Source organism: Limanda limanda, chromosome 19 (assembly GCF_963576545.1).
Source record: "Limanda limanda chromosome 19, fLimLim1.1, whole genome shotgun sequence".
Lineage (NCBI taxonomy): Eukaryota > Metazoa > Chordata > Actinopteri > Pleuronectiformes > Pleuronectidae > Limanda > Limanda limanda.
In genome coordinates, this window is record NC_083654.1 from 20,372,833 (window position 1) to 20,396,358 (window position 23,526).

The window sequence follows — 23,526 nt, forward strand, 5'->3', positions numbered from 1 at the left end:
TACAGCGACAACAAATCTTTTTAAATGTGTGGACTTCACTTTTTACCAGCGTGCATCTGTGTCTCTGCACAGAGACGTGGGCAGATAACAGGTGGAGCCACTGCAGCATCAGGAGATTGCGGAAGCGTTTATCTCAGCGGCCTTTGTGAGCACAGCGACCCTGAAACATTCAAAACCACACTACAAGCCAGACAGCCAGGCAGCCGGCTGAGTCACTTTGAAAGAGCAGCAACCCAGACTGAGCAGAATGAGCAAAGCACAGAGCAACTGCTGCCAGACACAGCAGCTGGATAACAAGTGGCTGCTCCTCATTGTTGGTTGTTTCTTTTTGAGTTTCTCGTGTCAGAGGCGGATTTCGACGCACCTGTTCCAGGTGACGTGTCCCTGAGAGTTTTTCAAACTCCACTGATTCAAACTAAAGAGACAAACGGCATCGCATATATTCTGCAGTTACTATCTGCTTTCTACTGAGTCATCGCCAGAGTCGCAGAGAGGAAACAAACAACATGTAGGAAGCATTTGCTCAGTATGAGTTTAGAAGTGTCACTGACAGAAGTTTTGAAAGCACAGAAGTTTAACTTAGGACTTTGTTTTGTTACTTCTCTATTGTTCTTCATCCCTGAAAAGAACTTAACGATCTCTTTGCAGAAGTGTTTATATAGAGAAAATATTCAGACTTTAGAATAAAAGAAGTTGATGAATTTAGAAAAAGTATCTAGATATACGGATACCTAGACACTGTTAACTGTTTTGCATTTAGCATTTCACTTTTTACTTCACTTTTTATATTTTTTATATATTTTTATTCAGAAATGTTTATCTCAAAATAAATGTTACTTTGTATAAATATTGGTAAAAAGTGAGTAAATAAGAAGTAAACAGTGAGTAAATATATACTGCTTTCCCATTTTTTATTGCTCTCCTATGCATGTTGTATTTATTGCGTTTTTATGTTTCTATGTTCATTGTTTGCACCAATACCCAGAGCAAATTCCAGAGCAATAAAATACTTCTGATTCTGATTCTGATTCTGATTTATTGATCCCGAAGGAAATCTATGCTACATAAGAAACAGACCAGGTGACATCCCATTCAATAAGTCAGTGACTTGGTATGTAAATAATATGAAGATATAAATTACTGCACTTGCAAGACAACAACACCTCAATCTCAGTATCCAGACCTGTGGGAAACCCTCTAAACTCTCTGTTCTCCAAACCTGAGTTTAAATCAATCCTTTCTCTTCTTCCTTTGATTCAGACTTTGACAACCAACACAATAAAAGATAACAACTTCAATGAGCAAGAGATGAAGTTCACAGAAAGGTCCCTTCATGAGCTCCCCGGCCCTCGACCCGACCTGGACGATGCACTTACGGGTCATCGGTGTCACTCTCCGTCTCGCTGTCAGCCCCGCCTCTCTCTGTAGGAGGATTGTCATTGGTCGGCGGAGGGCGTGACGGAGATCCCCTCTCCAGGACCGGGGGGCCGGCCCGTCCGTCACTCACCAGGGCGACGGCACAACGAGGCTCTGAAAAATAACAGCCATTCATTTGCCTGTTAGTGAAAAGCCTGATGACATTGTGTGGTGTGTGTAGAGGCGTAAACGCAGGGTTGCCCTGCATGCAGCTCTGCTCTGTTCTGGCCAAATGACTGTGGGAGGTGTGATTAGCTCTGAATACATCTGTGCTATAATGTGTTGCAGTAGTAAAAGAACATTTCATCCGAGCGACAAATTAATCTACATTTAAAGGAAATGTTCCCTCTGTACACGACAGGATTTGGTCTTTGAACCTAGTAAATACAAGATTCAGATCTTGTTATTACAGATAACTGTCGCTGTTTAGATTATTTATTTTACTGGGATTACACAGATTACTGAAGCCGGAGAATTGAGAAGTCGGTTTTGATCTGAGATGAATCGTGTGAGTCTGAAAAAGAATTTGCTCTTGAGTCATAAATCGGGTTCAATTTGGAAACAACTTTATCTTTCAGTCATTTTACAATTCACAAATTCTTTTGATTGCTGACAGGGCAAAACAAACCGACCATTATGATCTTTAATATTTAAAACCATCTACAACTCATAAAAATAACCTCAAAGACTTGAAATAAGATGAAGCTGTTTGGAAAAGCAACGTCAGTCCTCAAATTCGTTTTTAGATTATTTGATGTTCCCACCAGTCAAAACTTTATCAAAATAAGAATCCTGTTTAGAGATTAAGTCCATGAATAGTTTTATATAAATGATGTGACTGATATTATATTTAGTGTGAACACTGACTGTGCCAATGTTTTGGGAAACAATGCTTTGGCTGCTGGTTCGTAGAGTGAGTGTTTTGGCAGACATGATTTCAGAAACAACAACAACACACTGTGTGGATTTTACTGTGGGAAATACTTATTTATAATACAGAGTAAAATATAAAAATACATATATACTTGTATATAAAGTCTGAGACCACTTTATGGTGTTTAAGTACAAATTTACAAGCAGTTAGATCAGTGTGTTGTGATGTCAGGCCCAGAGAAAAAGAGTTCAGTTGCTACCTTTGCTCTGATTGACAAGCTGCTGGCCGTCGGCGGGCTGGGCGGCCGCTCCTGATTGGCTGGGCTCCAGGAAAGGGACGAGCGAATGCCAGGGGAACACTGGCACCGACCGAGGCTCCACGTTGGTCCAGACTGTGGGAACGTGAAGAGAGAGAGAGGAGAGAGGAGAGAGTAAAGTGAAACGTCACCGTGTGCATCCACCTCAGTAACGGGCTCGGTGGTCCGACCTGAAACGTCCAGAGACTGTGAATGGAGTCGTGTATTCTGTCACAGAACACACGGACCCTCCCTCAGGATAATGCCACTCGCTCAGGGTCATGCAGAGTGAGATGAGATGAGGGAACCAGTATTATATTCACAAAGATTCCAGAATGGAGACCAGTCGCTGTCTAGACCTGCTGCTGCCGAGCTTCGGACTCTGAACTGGACTGGTCTCTGCAGCGGGAATCATCTAAAGCCAGAGTACTTATACTAATCCTACAACTTCAACAAACACTTATGTACAACACAGATAATATTACAGCAATGGACACTGTATTGTCTACTTTGGAAAGTCCTTCACGGTGTAGTGGCACATCCTGCCCATATTCACATACTAGAATTTAGCCGATTCTGACTCTGTTACACATTTTCATAATGAAGATTTCAGCCCGACAATCTGAGGCCTGAACAGTTTCATTTCGGTGGAAATAAAACTGGAAGTGAACTCTGCAGCTGCGGCGCTGCAACGTCCAGTTTCCGTTTCCCGAGATAAGTTTATAATAAAGTATTAAAAGGATCTATATATAGCCAACCATTCGCTGGCTCATTTAAAATGGAGATCCAGATACTGCTGAGTTGGACAAGGAGGGAAATGTAAATACGTCTGTGATGCTCTGCAGCTGCTGCTGGTTGGTTGTACACACCAGTGACTAAGATCTTTTCAAAATGCTGATCTGGTGACACATGACTATTATCACCGCACTGTGTAACCTTTGCACAGTTTCTGCTGCTGTTTGCATGAGCAGCTTCAGCTGAGGAAGTGAGGCTGATTCCAACGCTTCACACACAGAGAGAGAGGCGGCTTTCTTTAGGTGGACCAGACCAGGAATAGTTCTGATGACATGTCTCACTGTTAAACCCACAACAGGTCCTGTAAATATCTTTGAGGGATTTAATGACTTGCTCAAAAACACATAGACACATAGATTGTACATTTTGATTATTCTGAATTCGCAAAATTGACAGTTTCTCACCTGGAACTCTGAATCAAGCTTTGTGTCTTTGCTCCATTGTTTCCATTTGACCTGGTTAGTTCTGGGTGCACATTGTAACTTAGGGCCCTAAAGAGTTTTGTCTGATATACGTACGTCCTGATGTCATAACCTACATGGGTCTATCTGTTATAATAATGTTTAATGACGTCTTAACTTCCTGAAACTCTGGGAAAAAAGTGGTTTCACGCTGTAAACAAACCAAACCAGGATTAAGTTTGATCCGAAACTGGCACCGCCTCTTTTTGTTGGACTACATTTTTGTGGTCTGTGGTCCGAGGCGCCTTTCACACCTGATGTTTTGGTTAAATTGAAAGTTGAGGAATGGAACTGGAGAAAATTAACAAATGTGCTTGAACGCCATCGAAGGGCTGAAGATGAAAAGGGAAACACGATGTCTGTTTGGGGCTTTCTTATTGGATCCGCTGACAGTGAGAAAAAATCCTCCTTTAAGGTGTTTAATAATACAACTTCAGATTTGTTTCCAAACGACCTGCCGACACCCCGAGGAGGAGAGGCATGAATATTCCAGTGAAAAGCACCGACAGGAGAGAGTTGTGAAGAATATCAAAGACAGCAACACTCCTGAGGTGTTTATCTTCCTCTGATGAACACATGCACCTGACGGGTCGAGCCTCTGCCTTCCTGTATTAAAGTGGGAAATAGATGCCACTCAACTGTAGATATCCACTTGTCTTGTGACAACACATTACTACAACTGGGGAAGTTTCAGAATAATTCCTCCTGTGTGTGAACGAGCATCAACGAGCTCCTGAGCTGCGTAGCGACGTGGGACATCGGATCTTTTCCTCGCTGAACGCCGCAGACGCGTTCAAAGACAGCAGTAATGAATCTTGCGACGCTAATGCAGCAGCAATTGAGCTGGTGCTATATTTAGGAAGGATCTCAGCCCCGGGGCCTAGGCTGCTCTCTGCCTGTGTGTGTTCCTGGGCCCGCTGTGGCTCGAGGTGTTGTTAAAAATGTATGGTGGTGGAAACGCTAACGCTAACGCTACAGAGGCAGGTGGCTGCTGGCAGCAGTGAGAGGGAAGTGAGAGGGAGAGAGGAATAAAAGTGTGCGTCGCTAATCAGCTCAGGCCTCGACGCTTTACTGCGCTAATTCCACCGGTGGAAAGAGTGTATCCATGACAACACGCTGGCAATACGATTACTCCTTTTGCTGCTGAGAGCGATGAAGCACATTCACATCATCGTGGACCTGCCCTCCGTGGCCTGTCTGAGGCAGCTGATTGTCTGGGACGCAGAAATGAGTGTGTGGGTGTGTTTGTGTATGTGTGTAGATGTGTGTGTGTGGAGGTGTGTGTGTGTGTGGAGGTGTTAATGTCCTTGTTGCCCTCTGTACTCTTGCTCTGTCTTACATGTCTAGACATGTCAATATTCTTAACCTTTTAAAGTTTCAGAGGAACACCCTTTATCTCTGTCTCACACATGCTGACACACACACACACAAGCACACGCACACACACAGGCACTCAGTAGCTACACACACCTCACACAAACTTCACACTGAGCAGCAGGTTGAGGCAGCGGTGGCTGATAAATTAAATCTTTTTCTGATCTTTGCTCCTCGAGAAAAATGTTTTTCACTCTCACTCAAAGTCATTTTTTATCATTTGAACCAAGTTAAGAAATTATTATTTGAGCAGAAGTTGGTTATGAGATAGTTATATTAAAATTAAGAGGGCAAAGATTATTATATTCTCATACTGTGAGTCATTTATCTAAACAGAATTCTGCAGCTGTGAACAATTCCAAAGTGTATAGCTTAAATTGAAAAATGCACAATGTTTATTATAATATAAGTGTTTTGTTTATCGATGATACTGTTTGAGCAAGTGTCTGAAAATCTCTCTGCACAGATTCCAGCACATTTCTTACTAACGCTCAGTTTTCATATCTAGAAAGTGTTGCATCACAACACCACACAATGAGAAGTCATGCATTTAAAATGGAACCATCTTCCTTATTCATATATTCAAAGTAACATTTTCTGAGTTTGGCCATACTGTAATATCACAAGGTTGGCATGGAAACAAGCACACAGTATGTGATGAACCCAGACACCTCTACTTCTCAGCGGACAGTTTTCTAACACGCAGCGCTGTGCACGCAAAGCTGGCAAAATATTTTCACAACAGATTTTTTGCCTGAATAGACTCTTTAAAAACAGAGGCACAGAATCTCAGATAAGGGATTTTCATCTTCTCTCAGACAACACTGTGCTTCCTCTGACGTTCACAGGGATTCTGAGTGAGCTGATGTTACAAATTGAGAAAATAAACATACTTAACTTCCCTAAATCACCAAAATGTACATGCAGGACATGATGCAGACGGAAGCACGGGGCACAACATGTCCCTGGAACAGCCTTTTCTACAGTTTCTATCTTGATCACCTGTGGCTCTTCCTTTCTCTCTCTAACTATAACCTGCATCAATGCAGCTGCCTTCACCCTGAGTCCACAGTGGCTGATTTCATGAGCGCATTTCCAATAGCTCGCTGAACAAATTAGCATTTCTTAGAAAACAACCGAGCACGCAGCCCAAAGCAACGGAATATATCTCAACTACTTATATAATACTTTAAAATTAAACACACGGAATAACTATGCAACTCAATAAACAAAAGCTGATAGGAGGGGAACTTGTGCTTTTCTTACACTGCTGGCAAACAATAGTAGAGTGTACATGAGTCATAGTCATAGCACTCTGATGACACTCCTGTAACCTGAGAGAGACACTGAAAGTGAGAGGCACTAAGCCCGAGCTCATCCCTTCCTACTCTAAAGCAGCAGAACTGTGGCTCAGCAGACTTTGCATTTGACGGGAACAAAGGTCAAAGCCACAGAGGCAGGATGATGTCCCAAGCCCTGTCCCCGTCCGTCCTTACCGGTCCCCGGGCGTCCCATGATGATCTGCTTGCGTGGAGCCGGGTGAGGCGACTCGGCCGGCAGTATGAGTGGCAGCAGGGCGGTGGGCGTGGGGTGACAGGCCACCGGCTGTGGCATCGGCCCCCCGGAGGGGTCCTGGTGTCCCTCGGGTTTCCTCTCCCTCTCCCTGCCTCCAGAGCCGGAGGAGGACAGGACCGAGCCCAGTGAGGTGGACATTGAACCGGGGGTGGAGGGGCTGGAGAGGGACGTGTGGCCGACTGTGGCGGGAGTCAGGGACTGGAGGGAGACATTGAATATAACTGATTAATAGGAATAATATGTTTATTCTCTTTTCAAAACTATAGTCAACTAAATGTCAAATAAAAAATCGTGCCGTCAGTCTGGGTCTCCATTAACTCCATTATCACTACTGTGAATCCAGGCTGACTTGGAGGAAAACGTAATACTAAAAATACCATATTCATTATTTATTTATTAAGTCACATTTATGTTTGATATTTTAAGTTGCTGACAGAGGTAAAAAGCTTTCATAACTTCCACTTTTTAAAATATAAAAACGTTACGAATCAGTAAAACCTACCTTCAGTATCCTTTCATTCTCATAACCCGAATAAGAACATTAAGCTCAAGACAAGTCGAACCTCTGACACTCAAATAATTGAGTTGTGTGATTGGATGATAAATGTCATCATAAAGAGGTTGTTGTGCCAGACAAAAAAAACAACAACACGAAATTGTGACTTTCTTGTGACTGGGTTCATCACACTGACTCTGCCCCCCCCCACCCCCTTGCACATAATTTATAATTTATAATTGATATATTATTGGCACTATCACCAATCTCTGCACCTTAGCACCGCACGTGCCCATAACTGTTACTGTATATATTTGTATTCTATCTTATTCTATTTTGTTATATATTGTTGTTTTTATATTGTTGTTTTATGTTCAGTGCACCAATGACACCAAGGGACACCATTTCCTGTATGTGCAAATATACTTGGCAAATAAAAGAATTCTGATTCTCTTACCGAGCTGGAGGTGACCAGGACGAGTGTGGGGCTGCGCAGGAGAACCGCCCCGTTGGTGGTGGCCCCGTTGATGGGAACCGGCGCCTGCAGGCCGGGGGGGCCGGTGTGTTGGGGCTGGCTGTGCTCCCTTGACGTGCTTCTCTCTCTCCTTCCTAACGGGCCGTCGGAGAACTTGGCCAAGGGGACGTCGGGGTTGCGGACGATGACCGGGGAATCACGAAGGGGAACGATGCGGCGTGGTGACGGCTCCTGGGGCAGTGGGGAGGGAGGGGTGGGCGAGACCAGCATGGGCGGAGGGGTGGAGGCGGCGGAGGATGGGGGTCTGCTGGTGGCGCTGCGGGACCGGGGGAAGGAGAGTGAGGAGGGGGTTGTGGGCTGACTCAGTGGGGAGAGGACCCTGAAGGCGGCCGGGCTGAGGCCCAGCAGCGGCTCCACCATTCCTCCGGCGATCCCCACCAGCTGATGGTGCTCCGGTTTGGTCTGGTAGTCTTGGACTGTCGGCAGCGGAGGGGGCGGGTGACTGTCGAGCTTTCTTTTGCTGGGGCTCATGGGGACTGTGAAGGTGAGGTTGGTCTGAAACGTGGGCACGATCCCCGACAGGTGGCGCTCTCGCTCGGCACCCGGCGTGCCCATCTTGGTGCCGCTGAGCTGGCGATGGCGGCGTGGGGTGAGTGAGGAAGGGGCGGTGATGGGGCTGAAATTGGCAGGACGAAAGCCGAAGAGCGGAGAGGGTGAGGGCGACGGGGTAGGGGAGAAGGGCGACTGGTTGGAGATGGGAGAGAAGGAGGGAGTGCCTGAGCGGGAGCTCCCGAGGGAGACCAGCATGCTCGCTGCCTCACACTCGTCGAAGTCGAAACGAGAGAGGTCCTGAGGAAGCAGAGAAGGAAGGACGAGTCGGGGACGTGAGTCTCCTCCGCGGCTGCTGGCCTCACTGCTCTCCCGTGATGTCTCGTCCCAGTCGAACTCTGAGCTGGCTCTCCCACCACCAAGACGGAGGTCGGATGGCGTCAGAGTCCCGGTGCTGCTGGCTCCACCCCTCTCCCGGCCACCTCCACTGGCCTCCATCTCCTTGGTCCTCATGGACAGGTGTCTGGAGCAGTACCCTCTGCGCTGAGACTCTTTGGAGCAGCCCTCCCGAGAGCACAGTCTCCTCCACTGCTTCCCATTGAACTTCTTACGGATGCCTGTTGGCGTGCACACCACATCTCCCTTCTTGTACTTCTGCTGGGCGGCTGTTAGTGGGGTGCGGGACCGTGAAGAGGAGGAGGAAGTCGAACCTGATCCAGATCCACCACCTGCTGCTCCACTGTTGGAGCCTCCTCCTGAGGCTTTCTCTCCTCTGGAGGAGGATGCAGTGGAAGAGGAGATGGGAGGAAGAGGAGGGAGCTGGGGGGTGGTGATGATAGCTCCTGCTCCTGCTGGATCAAGGCCTAACAGGATAGGTGAAGGAGTAGGGTGGGGGTTCAAGGCTAGGTGGGCGGAGGGGATCCCGATGCCGCGCACCACAGACAGGTGGGGGTTGAGGTAGCCAGGCGGGGGCTTGGAAACAATATGGCGGTGTTGGGGAATCGCCATCGTTTTGGCCCCGGATATGATGGCCCCCATTGGGACCATGTTGAAGTGGGACACCTCCATGTCTTCTTCAGGGGTCAGTGGCATGTATGGGTGATGTTGCTGCTGTTGGTGCTGCTGCTGCTTTAGATTCTCCCTCTCTCGCTCTCGCTCCATCTCTCGTTCATGGGCTCTCTGGAGGTCCCGCTCCCTCTCCAAGTCATTCTCAATCTCCCACTCTCGACCAGGAGCCAGGCTGAGGACTGACGCTGGAGTAACTGGGGAGGCAATACCGTGGCCTGATGTGGATGAGACAGGGACCATGCCCGGGTAGGGAATCCCTCTCCCCAGCACTGGCCCCCCTCCTGGGGCCATCCCTCGGCTCAGGCGGCACACTTCCTGCTCCACGTCCACCTCCTCCCTGTCCTCCCGCTCCCTGTCCTTTTCTCTGACCCTGTCTTCTTCCTCTCGTCCTCCTACAGATGGCAGATCCAGGTCCCAAGGCGGCACCAGAAGACGGAGTGTTAGCCGGGAGACCCACACTGCCTGGGTAGCAGCAGCTGCCGCTCTGCCGTCCTCCTCCTCCTCCGCAGAGTGAGGTTTTCCCTCAGACAGCAGGACTCGGTACCGGTTGGCCACTGCAGGGTGCGTGTCGATCTGAGTCACCACACCTTCCCGGTACAACTGCCAGTGACCGACGCTGCCCTCCTCGTTGCCAAACGGTACGCACACGCGGGTACCGATAGGAATTGGATGGACACCAGGCGGGGGGGCATCTTGGATAATGTCCACCACCCCTGGGGGGCTGTCATGCCGATAGGGATACCGACACATCATCTTCTCCCCGTTCAGTTGCACCTCCAGGCTCCCAAATTCACCACTGACCTTACGGACCACCCCGGCCCGGAACACCAGCTCCGAACTCCCCCCGTCGTAACTCCTTTCCTCTCCTCCCTCCTCGTCACTTCTTCTCCGCAGCTGACGAGCGAGGACACGTTGATTCTTCAGCCCTTTGGCCAGAGCGTCTGACAGAGCGTCCGGGAGGCTGGAGGCTGCGTGTGCAGACATCTGTGCGAGGGCGTGTGAGTCGCCGGCCACCTCAAGGTCGGCCGAGTGCTCGCTGGCGGTGTCTGTGGAGGAGCAGCGCGGCAGGGGGGGCGACACCCGCTCCGCCTCTCTCAGTCCTTCACCTCCTGTAGGCCTCTCCACTCCCAGCGTCAGAGTGGGGGGTCCCGGGGAGCCGTCCAGAGACCCCTCCCTTCCCGTCGTCCTGCTGTGGAAGTCCTCCAGCAGGCTCCTGCTGTGAACGACGCCATCGTGGTGCGCGATGATGACGTCACTTCCTGAACTCGTGGACCCGTGGTTCAGGACGCCGCCGCTCAGAGGAAGAAGAGGAGGCGTGCTGGAGGCAGTGTTGCTATGGTTACTAGCAGTCGTAGACAAACAGTGTTCAGAGGTGTACTTCTTCTTGGGAACACGGGCCTTGAAGGTGGCCGTTTTCCGGCTGGAGGCGGGGTTTGGGCTGTTGTTGGCGGTCGGCGTGCTACTGTTACTGCAGCTGCTAGCTCCACTGTCACTGTGGCTGCTGCCGCTCACAGCCGACCGCACCGACCGATCGTCCGAGTGTGTCAGCGATTTCTCCGAGTCCATGACGAGCGATGCCGTCGTCTCTGACGCGCCCTCTCTGTGAAGCCCCTCCCCCTCCGCCGTGTCCCGCTCTCTGATTGGCTCGGCCTGAGAGGACTCTGAGTGCGAGTTAGAAGAGAAACAAGTGGAGGGAGTTTGGTTTTGTGGGGATCTGCTTCTGTCTCTGTTCTCGTCCGAGTCTCTCCTCTCTCGTTCTCCTCCTTCTGGGGCCTCCCCCGCTCCGCGGCGCTTGCCCCCCTTGGCCCGGGTGGAGGGCGGCGAGCGGCGGCCCTGCTTCTTAATCGGCTTCATCTTTTCATCTAGCTTGTCTTTCCTCCAAACAAGTCTTTTTATTTATTTATTCCCCGAGAATCTCCTCCTTGGCGCTCCTCTTCTCGCTCTGCCTAGTTTCTATTTGCCGACTCTGCACAGCCCCCCCCCCTCTCTCGCATCCCGTCTCGTCTTTGTTTCTGGACTTCGGGACCACTCGTCCACTTTATTCCAGAGACCCTGAAAGAGAGGGAACAGGGTGTGTGGGTTAGTCATGTGACGATCACGTTTCAAAGCCTCATCACCACACGAGCACAGCTACAAACTGCTGTGACACCAGAAGTGACAGACTGCTTCCAAATCAAGCTTCTGCCAAAACATCCACATCAAAGCCCTTCAAGATAAAAGCACCGTGGGACCTGGTGGCATCGTAACAATGTAATAAACAACTCGACAGGAATTTTAAGAAACGCACTCCCTGCTAAACGCTGCCCTGTCGTACGCAACGAGTAGTAATGAATGTGACTCATCCACAAATTCATTACACATTAATTCATTACATAACAGGTTCTACTCACATCTCACAAGGCCTGCGTCCAAACCAGGTGCATAATAATAAAAACAGGAGAGCATACTGCCGGGTAAACACAACGTAGGCTTACAACACTGTATGGAAATAGTGAGGAGTAATTTGTCCAGACAAGCCTTTCTGCGCGCACACACACACACACACACACACACACACACACACACACTACTCCTTGGCCGAGGCAGTAGAGGCGGGGGAATTCCTTCTTCACTCACAAACTGAAACCCTCCCTTTCTCTCTCTCTCTCTCTCTCTCTCTCTCTCTCTCTCTCTCTCTCGGTGGCGACCTTTATCTATGTATTTCAAAGCAGAGTCAATCCGCCCCTACAAACTCCATTTCCTGTGGAAGACCATTACCTAACTTCCCGTTACTTTACCCCCCTCCCTCCCGTCTCTCTCTCTCTCTCTCTCTCTTTGCTAGTATTACACGTTCATGCTTACCCCCCGTCTGCATTCTCTCTCTCTCTGCCTCTCTTATATTGATTTCTACCTCTCATCTCTCCTTCCATCTGTTCTCCATCCTCTCTGTGCTGCACTCGTCCGGAGAAGCAAAACGAGTTGTCGGTGGATAATTGTTATTCCACACCAGAGTCATTCAGTTCCACTCTCAGACCAGCCCGAGTCATTCAGAGTATCCTCCATTCTGCCCCCCCTTCCATTCACAGTTTACAAAGTATAGCAGATTGATTTTTTTCGGACTTGTTGAGCTTGTTGTCATTTCACTGGTTTGTTTGCCGTGCGGCAGAGAGCACACTGGGACTCGCCCTCGGGTCCCGACTGCTGTGAGCTCGGCCTCATTTCTTCCAATACAAGACTCTCTCCAGAGTGACGAGCACCGGAGGGATGTGAACAACACGTGTAGAAGAGGGAGAATCCACACGTCCCCGATATGCTCTGTCATCTTTAAGAGGATTCTACCTGCACCTGAGACACTCGCTCTGGTCTGATGTGGATCACCCACCAGCAGGCATGTCGACTTGTCAGTGGCTGTCTGCTTAAACGCACATGTCTGTCCTTGTTTCTACGCTCGTCCTCCCACCCGTCTCTTTCTCATTTTCCTTTTTGCTTCCTTCCTGTTTGGTCTGCGAAGGCTTTCACTCAGTCAGGTCCTTTTAATATCTGCCACATCACCTCGGCGGCAGAGAGAAACCCAGACCAGCGTGTCTCAAGGCCACACACAGCAAACACCGCTGTGATCAGAGCTGCCCAGCCACCACCGGGCCCTATGCAAATCCCTATTTAGGACAGACAGCCGTGGAGCAGCCACCATAAAATAATTTGGCAGCCGGCCTTACTTGGTCATGAAAGAGGTATGCTACGTGTGTTTACTCAGTAGTGTACTGTGTACAACAGCTGGTGTCAGAGTCATGGGCCTTATGATAACAGCGTAAAGACAAACTGATGCAACTCACACCCCCCTCTGTGAAATATGGAGCATGTATATACGCCCGTATGGGAGCTATAGTGGCAGAGCACGTTCTACTCGTCAGGTTTATATATAGTACATAAGTACCAAGTTCAGAGATATTTACACTGCAGAACTGTGTTTACTCTCCTGTATAAAGACCAACATGAGTACATAGTAAACATGGCTGCAGGTATAGCAACGAGGTCATATAACGCAAAAACACGGAACTGCAAAATGTACTTTATGTAATCAATCGGGTCAATTATTATTTGTTTATTCACCACAACTGGGCCGAAAGAAAGTGAAAAACAAAGGATTACTACACAAAGTATGAGTTGTGCTAACTTGATAATGAAGCCACAGGCCTCAACTACATGTTCCCCACAAATATTTGCCATATATATTATTACACTACTACTAATGCTACTTCCCTTTATGTGCGATGCCCTTGACATGCTGCTGTAACACAGTAATATTCCAATTTGGGATCAATAAAGTCCACATCTGTCTGTGTGATCGAATCCCACAAAGTGCTGTAAACTTTCCCAGAGCCATGAACCATCTCCCAACCTCCTGCAGAGAGGATCGAGGATCTGAAACTGAATATTTCTGAGCCATTGCAAACTGCAGCGGTTCCTCGGAGTGAATAACAGTGTTATTACCACAGTCTGTGGTTCCTGCTCCTCCACAGGCCCCGGCTGCACATGCACGACTCTCCTACATGTTGACACACTTCTAATCCAACCTGGACAACAGCTGCTAACTTTATCTGCACCAGGCCCAAAGCTCAACATGCACACTACGGGAGGGGGTGTCGTCACCTGTGGTCGAGCCCGGTAGGACCCGGTAGGACCGAGTGTGTAGTGGATTACTACCGGACCTGCTCCACAGCACAGGGCCGAGGCCTCCTACACACCAGGCCGCTGGGGGACCTGCTCCGCGCCGCCACCGGGGGGAGGAAGCACCGGCTCGGCGGGCACGGCTGGGCCTTGATACCGGGTAATAGCTCCGGTACGACCACCACGGGGCTGGGCGAGAGGACCCCGGGCACTCGGGGGAAGTTTGGGGGAAGCGACGGCGGACAAAGTGGGACCGGAGAGGCCCGACCGGGAGGGACCAGCGTCCGGGGAGGAGAGGCGAAGCTGCCCGGGCAACTTGGAGCTAAAGCGCCGCGTCGTCGGTTGTACGCGAAAGGGGGGGGAGAAAGTGAAGTGAGGAGGAGGAGGAGGAGGAGGAAGAGGAAGAGGAGGAGGCCCTGAAATACACGTTAACTCCAACAGGGGGGGGGGGGGGGGGATGTGTGAGGAAGAGGAGGGATGACAGGAGTTGGACATGACAGGAAGTCCAGCGGCTGTTATGGCGTTGGATTTAATTTCTAGTGGAAAAGTTTGGGGCTCTTCCCTGTTCCTCCCCCCGCGCGGAGGGAGGGAGGGAGACACCGGGTCCGGGCTGGGTTCGAGTCCGAGGGCCAGACGCTCCGAGGCGGGCACCGGGGCACCGACACTCCGCCGAGTCTCCGCCGACCCTCCGCCGACCCTCCGCCCGGCAGCAGCGGCGGAGGCTCGGCCTGACAGCGGCACAACAAGCCGCTGTGGAGCCGCGGCACGGAGCCTACTCACCTCCAGGATCTACTTCCCCTCCGGTGAGTCCGCCGGGTCACACCGGGCACCGGGGCCGCCGCTCCGCAGCTGCCAGGCGGCGTCCGGTCATCGTTCCTCCGGCGAAGCAACTTGAAAACACCGGAGGAGAAAACTCCGGTGTGTTCTACACTACAGTCGCAAAATGGTGAATGAAGACCCGACGCCTTGACAACCAGCCCGGCCGGCCAATCAGAGCGCACGAACGCGTACAGTAGCCAATGGGAGGGCGAGGAAGAGGGGCGGGGGCGGGGCCGGGCGTCAAAGTAAGAGTGATGGACGCGCTGCGGCAGCCAATCAGCGTGTGGGAAAACACAGAACAGCTGTTGGGAGAGCGGAGCTGCGGCGGCCAATGGGGAGCCGCTACGGGCACGTCTGAGACCCGCCCCCTTCTTCCTCTCATCCCTCCTTCATTTGTCTGCACACATGACAGAGGGGAGGGGGGAGAGAGAGAGAGAAGGGAGAGAGAGGAGGGAGATGGAGAGAGAGACAGAGAGATGGAGAGGGAGAGGTAAAGTGAGAGAGAAGATAGGGTGAGAGAGAGAGAGAGAAGTGAGGGAGAGGGAAGAGAGGGTGAGCGAGAGAGAGAGAGAGAGAGGGAAAGTGAGAGAGAAGAGAGGGAGAGAGAGAGAGAAGTGAGGGAGAGGGAAGAGAGGGTGAGAGAGAGAGAGAAGTGAGGGAGAGGGAAAGTGAGAGAGAAGAGAGGGTGAGAAAGAGAGAGAAGTGAGGGAGAGGGAAGGGGAGAGAGAAGAGAGAGAGAGAGAGAGAGAGAAGTGAGGGAGAGGGAAAGTGAGAGAGAAGAGAGGGTGGGAGAGAGGGAGATGGAGAGGAAGGGGGGAGAGAGAGACAGAGAGATGGAGGAGAGAGAGTGAGAGAAGAGAGAGAGAAGTGAGGGAGAGAAGAAAGAGAGGGAGAGAGGGAAAGTGAGAGAGAAGAGAGGGAGGAGGGAGATGGAGAGAGAGAGAGTGTCTTCTAAAACCGGTGAAACTTTCTTTAGTTGAATAAAAACCTAATCATATGTAATAGAGATCAAAATGATAGAGAGATGGATGGAGAGATATAGGGTGAGACACACAGACAGACAGACAGACAGACAGAGAGAGTGAGAGAGACACAGACAGAGGGACAAGAAGACACACAGACACACAGACAGAGTGAGAGAGAGAGAGAGAGAGAGAGAGAGAGAGAGAGAGACAGACAGACAGACAGACAGACAGACAGACAGACAGACAGACAGACAGACAGACAGACAGACAGACAGACAGACAGACAGACAGACAGACAGACAGACAGACAGACAGACAAAACAGACAGACAGACAGACAGTTAGAGAGAGAGAGAGAGAGAGAGAGAGAGAGAGAGAGATAGAGAGAGAGACACACAGACAGAGAGCCAGACAGAGAGAGAGAGAGAGACAGACAGAGAGACAGATTCCCAGTTCATTCTCCATGTGTCGGCTCAGGCCACAGGTTTGACTTGAGTTTCAACAGGAGCCACACAGAACTCCAACTCCCAGAATCCCCCTGCGCTCTTCCCTCTCTCAGCGAATCACAGTGGCGCCCAAGCCCTTAGTCCCGCCTCCTCGACCAATCAGAGCAGCCGCTGGAGGCGCTACGTCACTGGAGCGGCGAGCGATTGGCTGAGAGGCGGCAGGTCTGCAGGCCAATGACCGAGTGCTGCGGTGAGGTCATTGTGCTTGTTGCCATCAGCTCGACCAAACAGGAAGAGAGAGACCAGAGAGTTAGAGCACACACACACACACACACAGACACACACAGACACACACACACACACACACAAACCAAGAGACACACACACATGCAGGGAGGTGTGCATGTGTAGTAGCAGGTACAGGCTGGAGAGAACAAGACAACATGCAAACAGGTTAGAACACACACTTCTAACATGCATGACTGCACACACACACAGACACACAAACAGACACACACTCACAGTGTCGTCCTGCTGTGATTCCATGTGACACTCATGTTGTGTAGCAGTGCGACAGCCGGTTTCTATAGCTCACAGGCACAGATGGCCAGTTTGGTCCATGATGATACAGAGTTAGCTGGTTGCAGCACTGCAGTCTGCCTGGCACACACACACACAGACACACACACTCACACACTCACACACACACACGTTCATGCACGGGCAAGCAGCTACACACAACTGGGCGCACAAACGCAAGCAGGCGCAGTGGAGTTATTACATGCCTGAGCGTTACATAAGATGTACGTGTACTGGAGCACACACTGAGACAGACACACACCGAGACAGACACACACACTGTGCCCAGACTGTGCACACACACACACACATATATACACAACACAGGCTCTGTGTGCATGCAAACATACAAACACGCACTGTTGCACGTGCAGGAAAGTGCACGACAGGTTTATTAGTAGTAGTCTGCACGCCCATGCACACACAACTTCACACACACATTGCATGGTTATAGCATGTGCAACTTGTGACTTAGATGTATGAAAAGGCACCACACACACACACACAGACACACACAGCACTGCAGTGTGTGTCTCTGCTCATTCACCACAGACGAGTGTGTGTTCAGAAATGTAGGGCAGCCAGTTAGAGGGGCGGCTGGTTCCTCTGAGGAGACGTGGAGACACAACGGAGGGAGAGGGAGACGCTCTGCTAGGGGACGGGTGGAGGACGGGTGGAGGACGGGTTAGAGGGAGAAGGAAGAAGTGAGACAGACGGGGGGGGAGGAGGAGGACGAGAGACGAAGAGACGAGGACACGAGGAAGAGGAAGAGGAGGGCGGACAGGAATGGAGTCTGAGAGAAACACAAAGTGACTCTTAGCAGAAGTGGAGCTGAAGTGAACGAGTGAATCCAACTGGTGTTAGCACCTCCGAGCCCCCCCCCCCTACACTAAATGCATTATGGGCCACTTAACTGCTAAACAGCTCCAGGGACTCTGCTCCGTGCATGACCCAACACTCTCACACTCTCTGACTCAAGTGTGTGTGCTTCAAACTCTCTCTCTCTCTCTCTCACACACACACACACACACACACACACACACACACACAGATGAGTCCAGCTCTTCCCCCCCTCAGACACTTGGAGGTTGAGTAGACGTTCAGTAGATTTAACACCTGCTGCACGTTGAAACCTGAGCTGAGTGTGTGTCTGTGTCAATATGTGAAATATTAAATCTGCTCTGGATCAACTGAACAGTTCAACAAAGCTTTAAACACATCACAACTTTATTCTCATTGTAATACGACTTTATTATTGTAATATAACAACTTTATTCTGTTGATTTTAGAACTTTATTCTCGTAATATTACATCTTGTTATATTATGACTTAATTCTCGTTAATTTCTGACTAAATATTCGTCAAATTACAACTTTATTCTCATCATATTAGAACGTTATTCCCTGTAAGTGGCATAATACTCTGTCAGAGGACGGATCTCAGTTTTTACACGGACAATTTGGAATGTTAGAAGCAATAATTCACTCTAATAAGTTGTGTTACAAGTAAAAATGCAGGAAAATTATGTCTTCTTATGTTAAAGATCAATATTCAAAGAAGTCATGATGTATAACTCCATGAATCTGACTCAGAGGAGGAAATGAACAGTGAATAAAACATGATGGAGTCAGACAGAATCTTTCAGTTTAAAAAGACGGGATTTGAAAAGTAGACAGAGTCGATGATATTTCTCTAACAAGCAGTTGTGGATTAAGTAAATAAACTTTAGAGGCTTTATAAGATTTATATCATGTGAACCTACAAAATAAAAGACTGGACGTGTTTATTATGGATGTTGACTTAGTACATGTTGTGATATTTTCTGATTTGACGATAAAGAAATTCCACACTGAAGTTAGAAATAATAAAACTTTCATGTCTCTGTTGGTGAAAGTTTCAAACCGATGAAATAAACTGAAAACTTGGCAGTTACACTTATCCCTCAGTAGATGGCGCTGTCTAGTCACTGACCTGAAGGAGATGAGGGGAAGTTCTGATGTGTGTGTCGGTTGTGTGTCATCGCCAGTCTGGATTTACAACCAATTCAAAACCAGTGTGTCTGTTGTTGTGTTTGTTTCCTCTTTGGAATCTCTCCTGTGTCAACCTGTCAGGACCAGTGGTTGTCATGGAGACCAGACCTGTTCTTTCTGAGGTCCTGGTTAAGGTTAGTTCCAGGTGATAGACTGGCCCGTCCAGGTGATAGACTGACCCTGACCCGTCCAGGTGATACCCTCACCCTGACCTGTTCCAAGTGATACTCTGACCCTGACCCGTCCAGGTGATACCCTCACCCTGACCTGTTCCAGGTGATACTCTGACCCTGACCCGTCCAGGTGATACCCTCACCCTGACCTGTTCCAGGTGATACCCTCACCCTGACCCGTCCAGGTGTTACCATCACCCTGACCTGTTCCAAGTGATACTCTGACCCTGACCCGTCCAGGTGATGCCCTCACCCTGACCCGTTCCAGGTGATACCCTCCCCCTCACCCTGACCCGTTCCAGGTGATACACTGACCCTGACCCGTTCCAGGTGATACCCTCACCCTGACCCGTCCAGGTGATACCCTCACCCTGACCCGTTCCAGGTGATACACTGACCCTGACCCCTCCAGGTGATACCCTCCCCCTGACCCGTCCAGGTGATACACTGACCCTGACCCCTCCAGGTGATACCCTCCCCCTGACCCTGACCCGTCCAGGTGATACACTGACCCTGACCCGTTCCAGGTGATACACTGACCCTGACCCGTTCCAAGTGATACTCTGACCCCTCAGCAGATCTGAGCCTCGGTTTGACTCTCACACAGATAATGAATCCTCATTACCCATAATGCAGCTGAGTCATGAGGCCAATCTGACGCCAGAAATACCCTCACACAGGGTAATCCCCCCCCACACACACACACACACACTCTACTCCTCTACTATCACTGAGTTAAACCTGTGTCATGTTAATGTCATAATTATTTTTTTACTGGGTTTCCCTTAAAAAAAACTGTAATAAACATACAATTACACAAAATACATATTTAATACTTATTTAAGATAATTTTTCTTATTTTTTGTAATGGATACTAACAAGGATGACTTTATATGTATCTATATTATTTATTTTCTAATAGAAAAGTTCCAAAAAGTGGAATAAAAACAGCGATTTTAAATACTTTTGATAACTTTAGTGTCAACATGTCTACAGATTATTATTAGAACATTTCATTAAACCTGATTTTAACTGTATATTCTCGGCTCCTCCCCCTCACACTGAGCAGGAGGTCGGCTCCGCCCTCAGACTCAGAACATGAAACATCTGGAGGTGAGATATGAAAGACGTGCGTTCTCTGTGAGAGTGGAGGCGGAGTCTCAGCAGGAGGCCGGCAACAATACATGATAATTAGCCTTCTGTTGTGATCTGGTTTGTGTCTAGGCCGCGACCTCTGACCCCGTCCCTCAGCCAGACCCCAGCCCCTCTCCGCAGGGGGCCAAACAGCCCGTCAATCAGGCCCCTTCTAACAGAGGCCCCGCCCCCCCGTGGAGATCACAGCCGATGAAAGCTTCAAACACAGAGAGCCGATGGAGAGGAGGGTGAGGCAGGAGGGGGGGAGAGAGAAAGAGAGAGAGGAGGGAGAGAGAGAGAGAGAGAGGCCCAAACAAATGATGGAATGATTAACAGGATATTTTTAAAGATGTTAATCTGCAGAGAGAGAGAGAGAAAGAGAAACAGAGTGTGAGAGCGAGAGAAAGAGAAATAGAGAGAAACAGTGTTTAAGAGAGAGAGAGAGAGTGAGAGAGAGAAAGTGAGAGAAGGTGTTTTCTACTGAAAGTTGATGAAAACGCTGCCGTGTGAAAATCTCTCGACACAACGACCACATCAAAGTCACTGAAACTTATTGAATCTGCACTTTGGTGTAAAATCAAAAAGATGAAAAACATGTGAAAGAAAACAGAGGAAAACTTTTGATTTCCAACAAATCGTTCGTAAATTCATAAGATTTAATTATTTCACTTCAAGTAAACTATTTGTTTATTCATTTCAGTTAAAGTATTTTTGAGGTATCTTTACTTTTACTTAAGTCTGAGTACTTATATTACTCACTTTTTCAAATAAAGACTATGTTATACATTATAATATATATTGTTTATCCATAGATGTATATTTCCTACTCCACTACATACAATATTTGCTAATTAAACTAAGAATTAATCAGAGTTTATGAAAAATAAAATTAAAATCCACTGCAATAGTTTAAACAGTAAAGGTGTAGTACTAAAAGCTGACAACAGGGGGAACCAGAGTGTCAGAGAAAACATTAAATGGTTGGATCATAAGAGGAAATTAACTGTTCAGGCTGAGAGAGTGTGTGTGTGTGTGTGTGTTTGTGTGTTTGTGTGTGAGTTCTTAACATGGAGATGAGCAATGTGACTTCTACAGATTTAAGGTAGCTTTGGTTAAAAAGTTCAGAGAAGAAGGAAACAGGAAGAATTCATCGTTTGTCTTAATGAACTGTTTTATAAAATTGATCTGTGAGAAAACAAGATTTATATTTGTGTTGGTGGAGAAATCCAACGACTGAATGTTTCCTTATAACAAACCAGTAACTTCTGGTGTAATGGTTTGAGCTGGAAGGTTGTCTAGTGCTCCAATGAGAAGTTTGATGGTTTCATTCAGTTCTGTGATGGTAATAGAATTTATTAAGGTTTTGAAAAGTTTCTGCCGATTGTTGTTGAGGTGATCAAATTCAATAAAACACTTCAACCAAACACATTAAAAGTTGTTGGTTAGTTTGACCAACATCTGCTTTCTATATATATATATATATATATATATATAAGAAATAAAAAACACACCCAGAAGCTGTCGTCCATTTTTACCTTTTTTAATGAACCCTGATTATTGTTTAATTACAAATGAAGATGAACAAATTGAATAGAAACAGAAGTACAGGCGATTCCTCCGAGATGAAAACACCTGTGTCTGTCCCCCGGAGTGACAGTCCACCGCTGGGGGGGGCGGGGCGTGAGAGGACAGACACAGGGGAGGACAGGGGGGGGGGGCATTCAAATAATACAATGGTTAAACAGTACAATGCTTTTTTTTCTTACAGAATCCTCCAAAATGGAAAAAGAAAATATATATATACACAACATCAAAAAAAAATGGAAAATAGTTTCTTTCCCCTGCTGTATATCGGGGGGGGGGGGGGTGGGGGGTGGTGTGACCCTCCTGTTGTCCACGGTAACATGATTATAAAAATCAGTGTGAGTAAAAATAAAAAAAATAACAGAAAGAACTGCACTGAAGTTGAAAAGGAGGGTACAAAATCATACAAAAAAAATTGTCATGTTAATAATATACTGTAATAATTACAAGAGTAACAGTAATAATACGTCTGAAAACATACAGAAGAGAAAACGACAAGAACAGCAACGATGGAATCGAGGGATGAAAAATATCGACCTGGTCACAGACACTGGGTCTGTGCTGCTGAGGCCACAGACGCCTAAAGGTCAAAGGTCAAAGAGTTCAGGATATGGTTTTCTTCACCAGACACGAGCGTTCTTCACGTTCGGTCAGATTTATGGAATCTCAAACGATAACGAGCGTTTTTCCCCCAAAAGGAGGAATTCAGATTATTTGTTTGTTTGTAGAAGAACAGAAGTTTCTGTTTTGTGCCCGAGTGAGAAAATAAAACCTGGAGACGACGACACGGACCCGAGGCCGGAGCTGCTTTTATCAAGTGGAACTACGTTACCCAGAAGCCTTTGTGTGTGTTTGTGTGTGTGTGATTTTTCCATCTACCGAGCAGAGTGAGCGAGTCATATTATGGGAAGTCCCTCTGATTTCCTGTGTGTGTTTCTGCAGTCGACTGATGTCATGCTTCCCTTTATTGTAGCCACAGTTTCTAACCAGCACTGTGTGTGTGTGTGTGTGTGTGTGTGTGTGAGACTAACCCACACACACAGCTGCTCCACACTCAAACCAAAGTCCGGTCACATCAGGCGACACAGAAGTGAAACCGTGTCCGTGTCGTCCAATCAGAATCCGTCTGCTCCACCTTTACGGGTTTTTAATAAAAACCAGATCTGTTTCAGTTTGAGGTGGGCGGGGCTTAACGGTTTAATGTACCCGTCTGTGACTGACGGTGGCTCCTGATTGGTTAAACCCCACCCAGCCCGGGCTGCTACTACCAGGGAGGGCAAAAACAAAACCCGTCCCACTAACAATGTAAATATGATTCGACTCCGATTCGTATGGTGAATGTTCGCGCTCGCTCTTCTATCCTCGTCACACACCCCCTCCCCTGAATGCACCATAACTGTTTTCTTATTTTTTACAATATAAATATAAAACTCTGTCGCTGCAGCTCGACGGTCGAAGAGAAGGCAAGGGTGAGAAGGCAAAGGCTGAAATATACTGGTAATAATATGCCCGTTAGAATATATACACATCTTTACCATTAAAAATAGGATTTTTTTCCTGATTTGTATCAAATGTCCATATTGAAATATACTATTTGAGTTCGATATATATTTGAATAAAATATATATATGTGTAGATTTGACTTGACTCTCTTTTACAAAAAGGTGAAGGCATGGTGGCTGAGTGATGTCACTGGGGGAACTGGTTCAAACTGGTTCAAACTCACGAAGGCACGTTCTCACTGGGAATCGTTTGTTCATTAAAATGGGCTC

General features: G+C 48.2%; 1 protein-coding gene across 1 annotated transcript in view; it reads right to left on the reverse strand.

The window, feature by feature from the left end:
• Positions 1-14,950, reverse strand: part of cica (capicua transcriptional repressor a) — a 37,629-nt gene extending 22,679 nt beyond the window's left edge. The window contains exons 1-5 of the mRNA XM_061092416.1: positions 14,806-14,950; positions 7,744-11,430; positions 6,712-6,988; positions 2,550-2,681; positions 1,377-1,530 (exon numbers count right to left, since the gene is read on the reverse strand). Of these exons, the coding sequence (XP_060948399.1) occupies positions 1,377-1,530; positions 2,550-2,681; positions 6,712-6,988; positions 7,744-11,232 (4,052 nt within the window). The 5' untranslated portion in view covers positions 11,233-11,430; positions 14,806-14,950. The remainder of the gene's footprint in view (positions 1-1,376; positions 1,531-2,549; positions 2,682-6,711; positions 6,989-7,743; positions 11,431-14,805) is intronic.
• Positions 14,951-23,526: the final 8,576 nt, after the last annotated feature.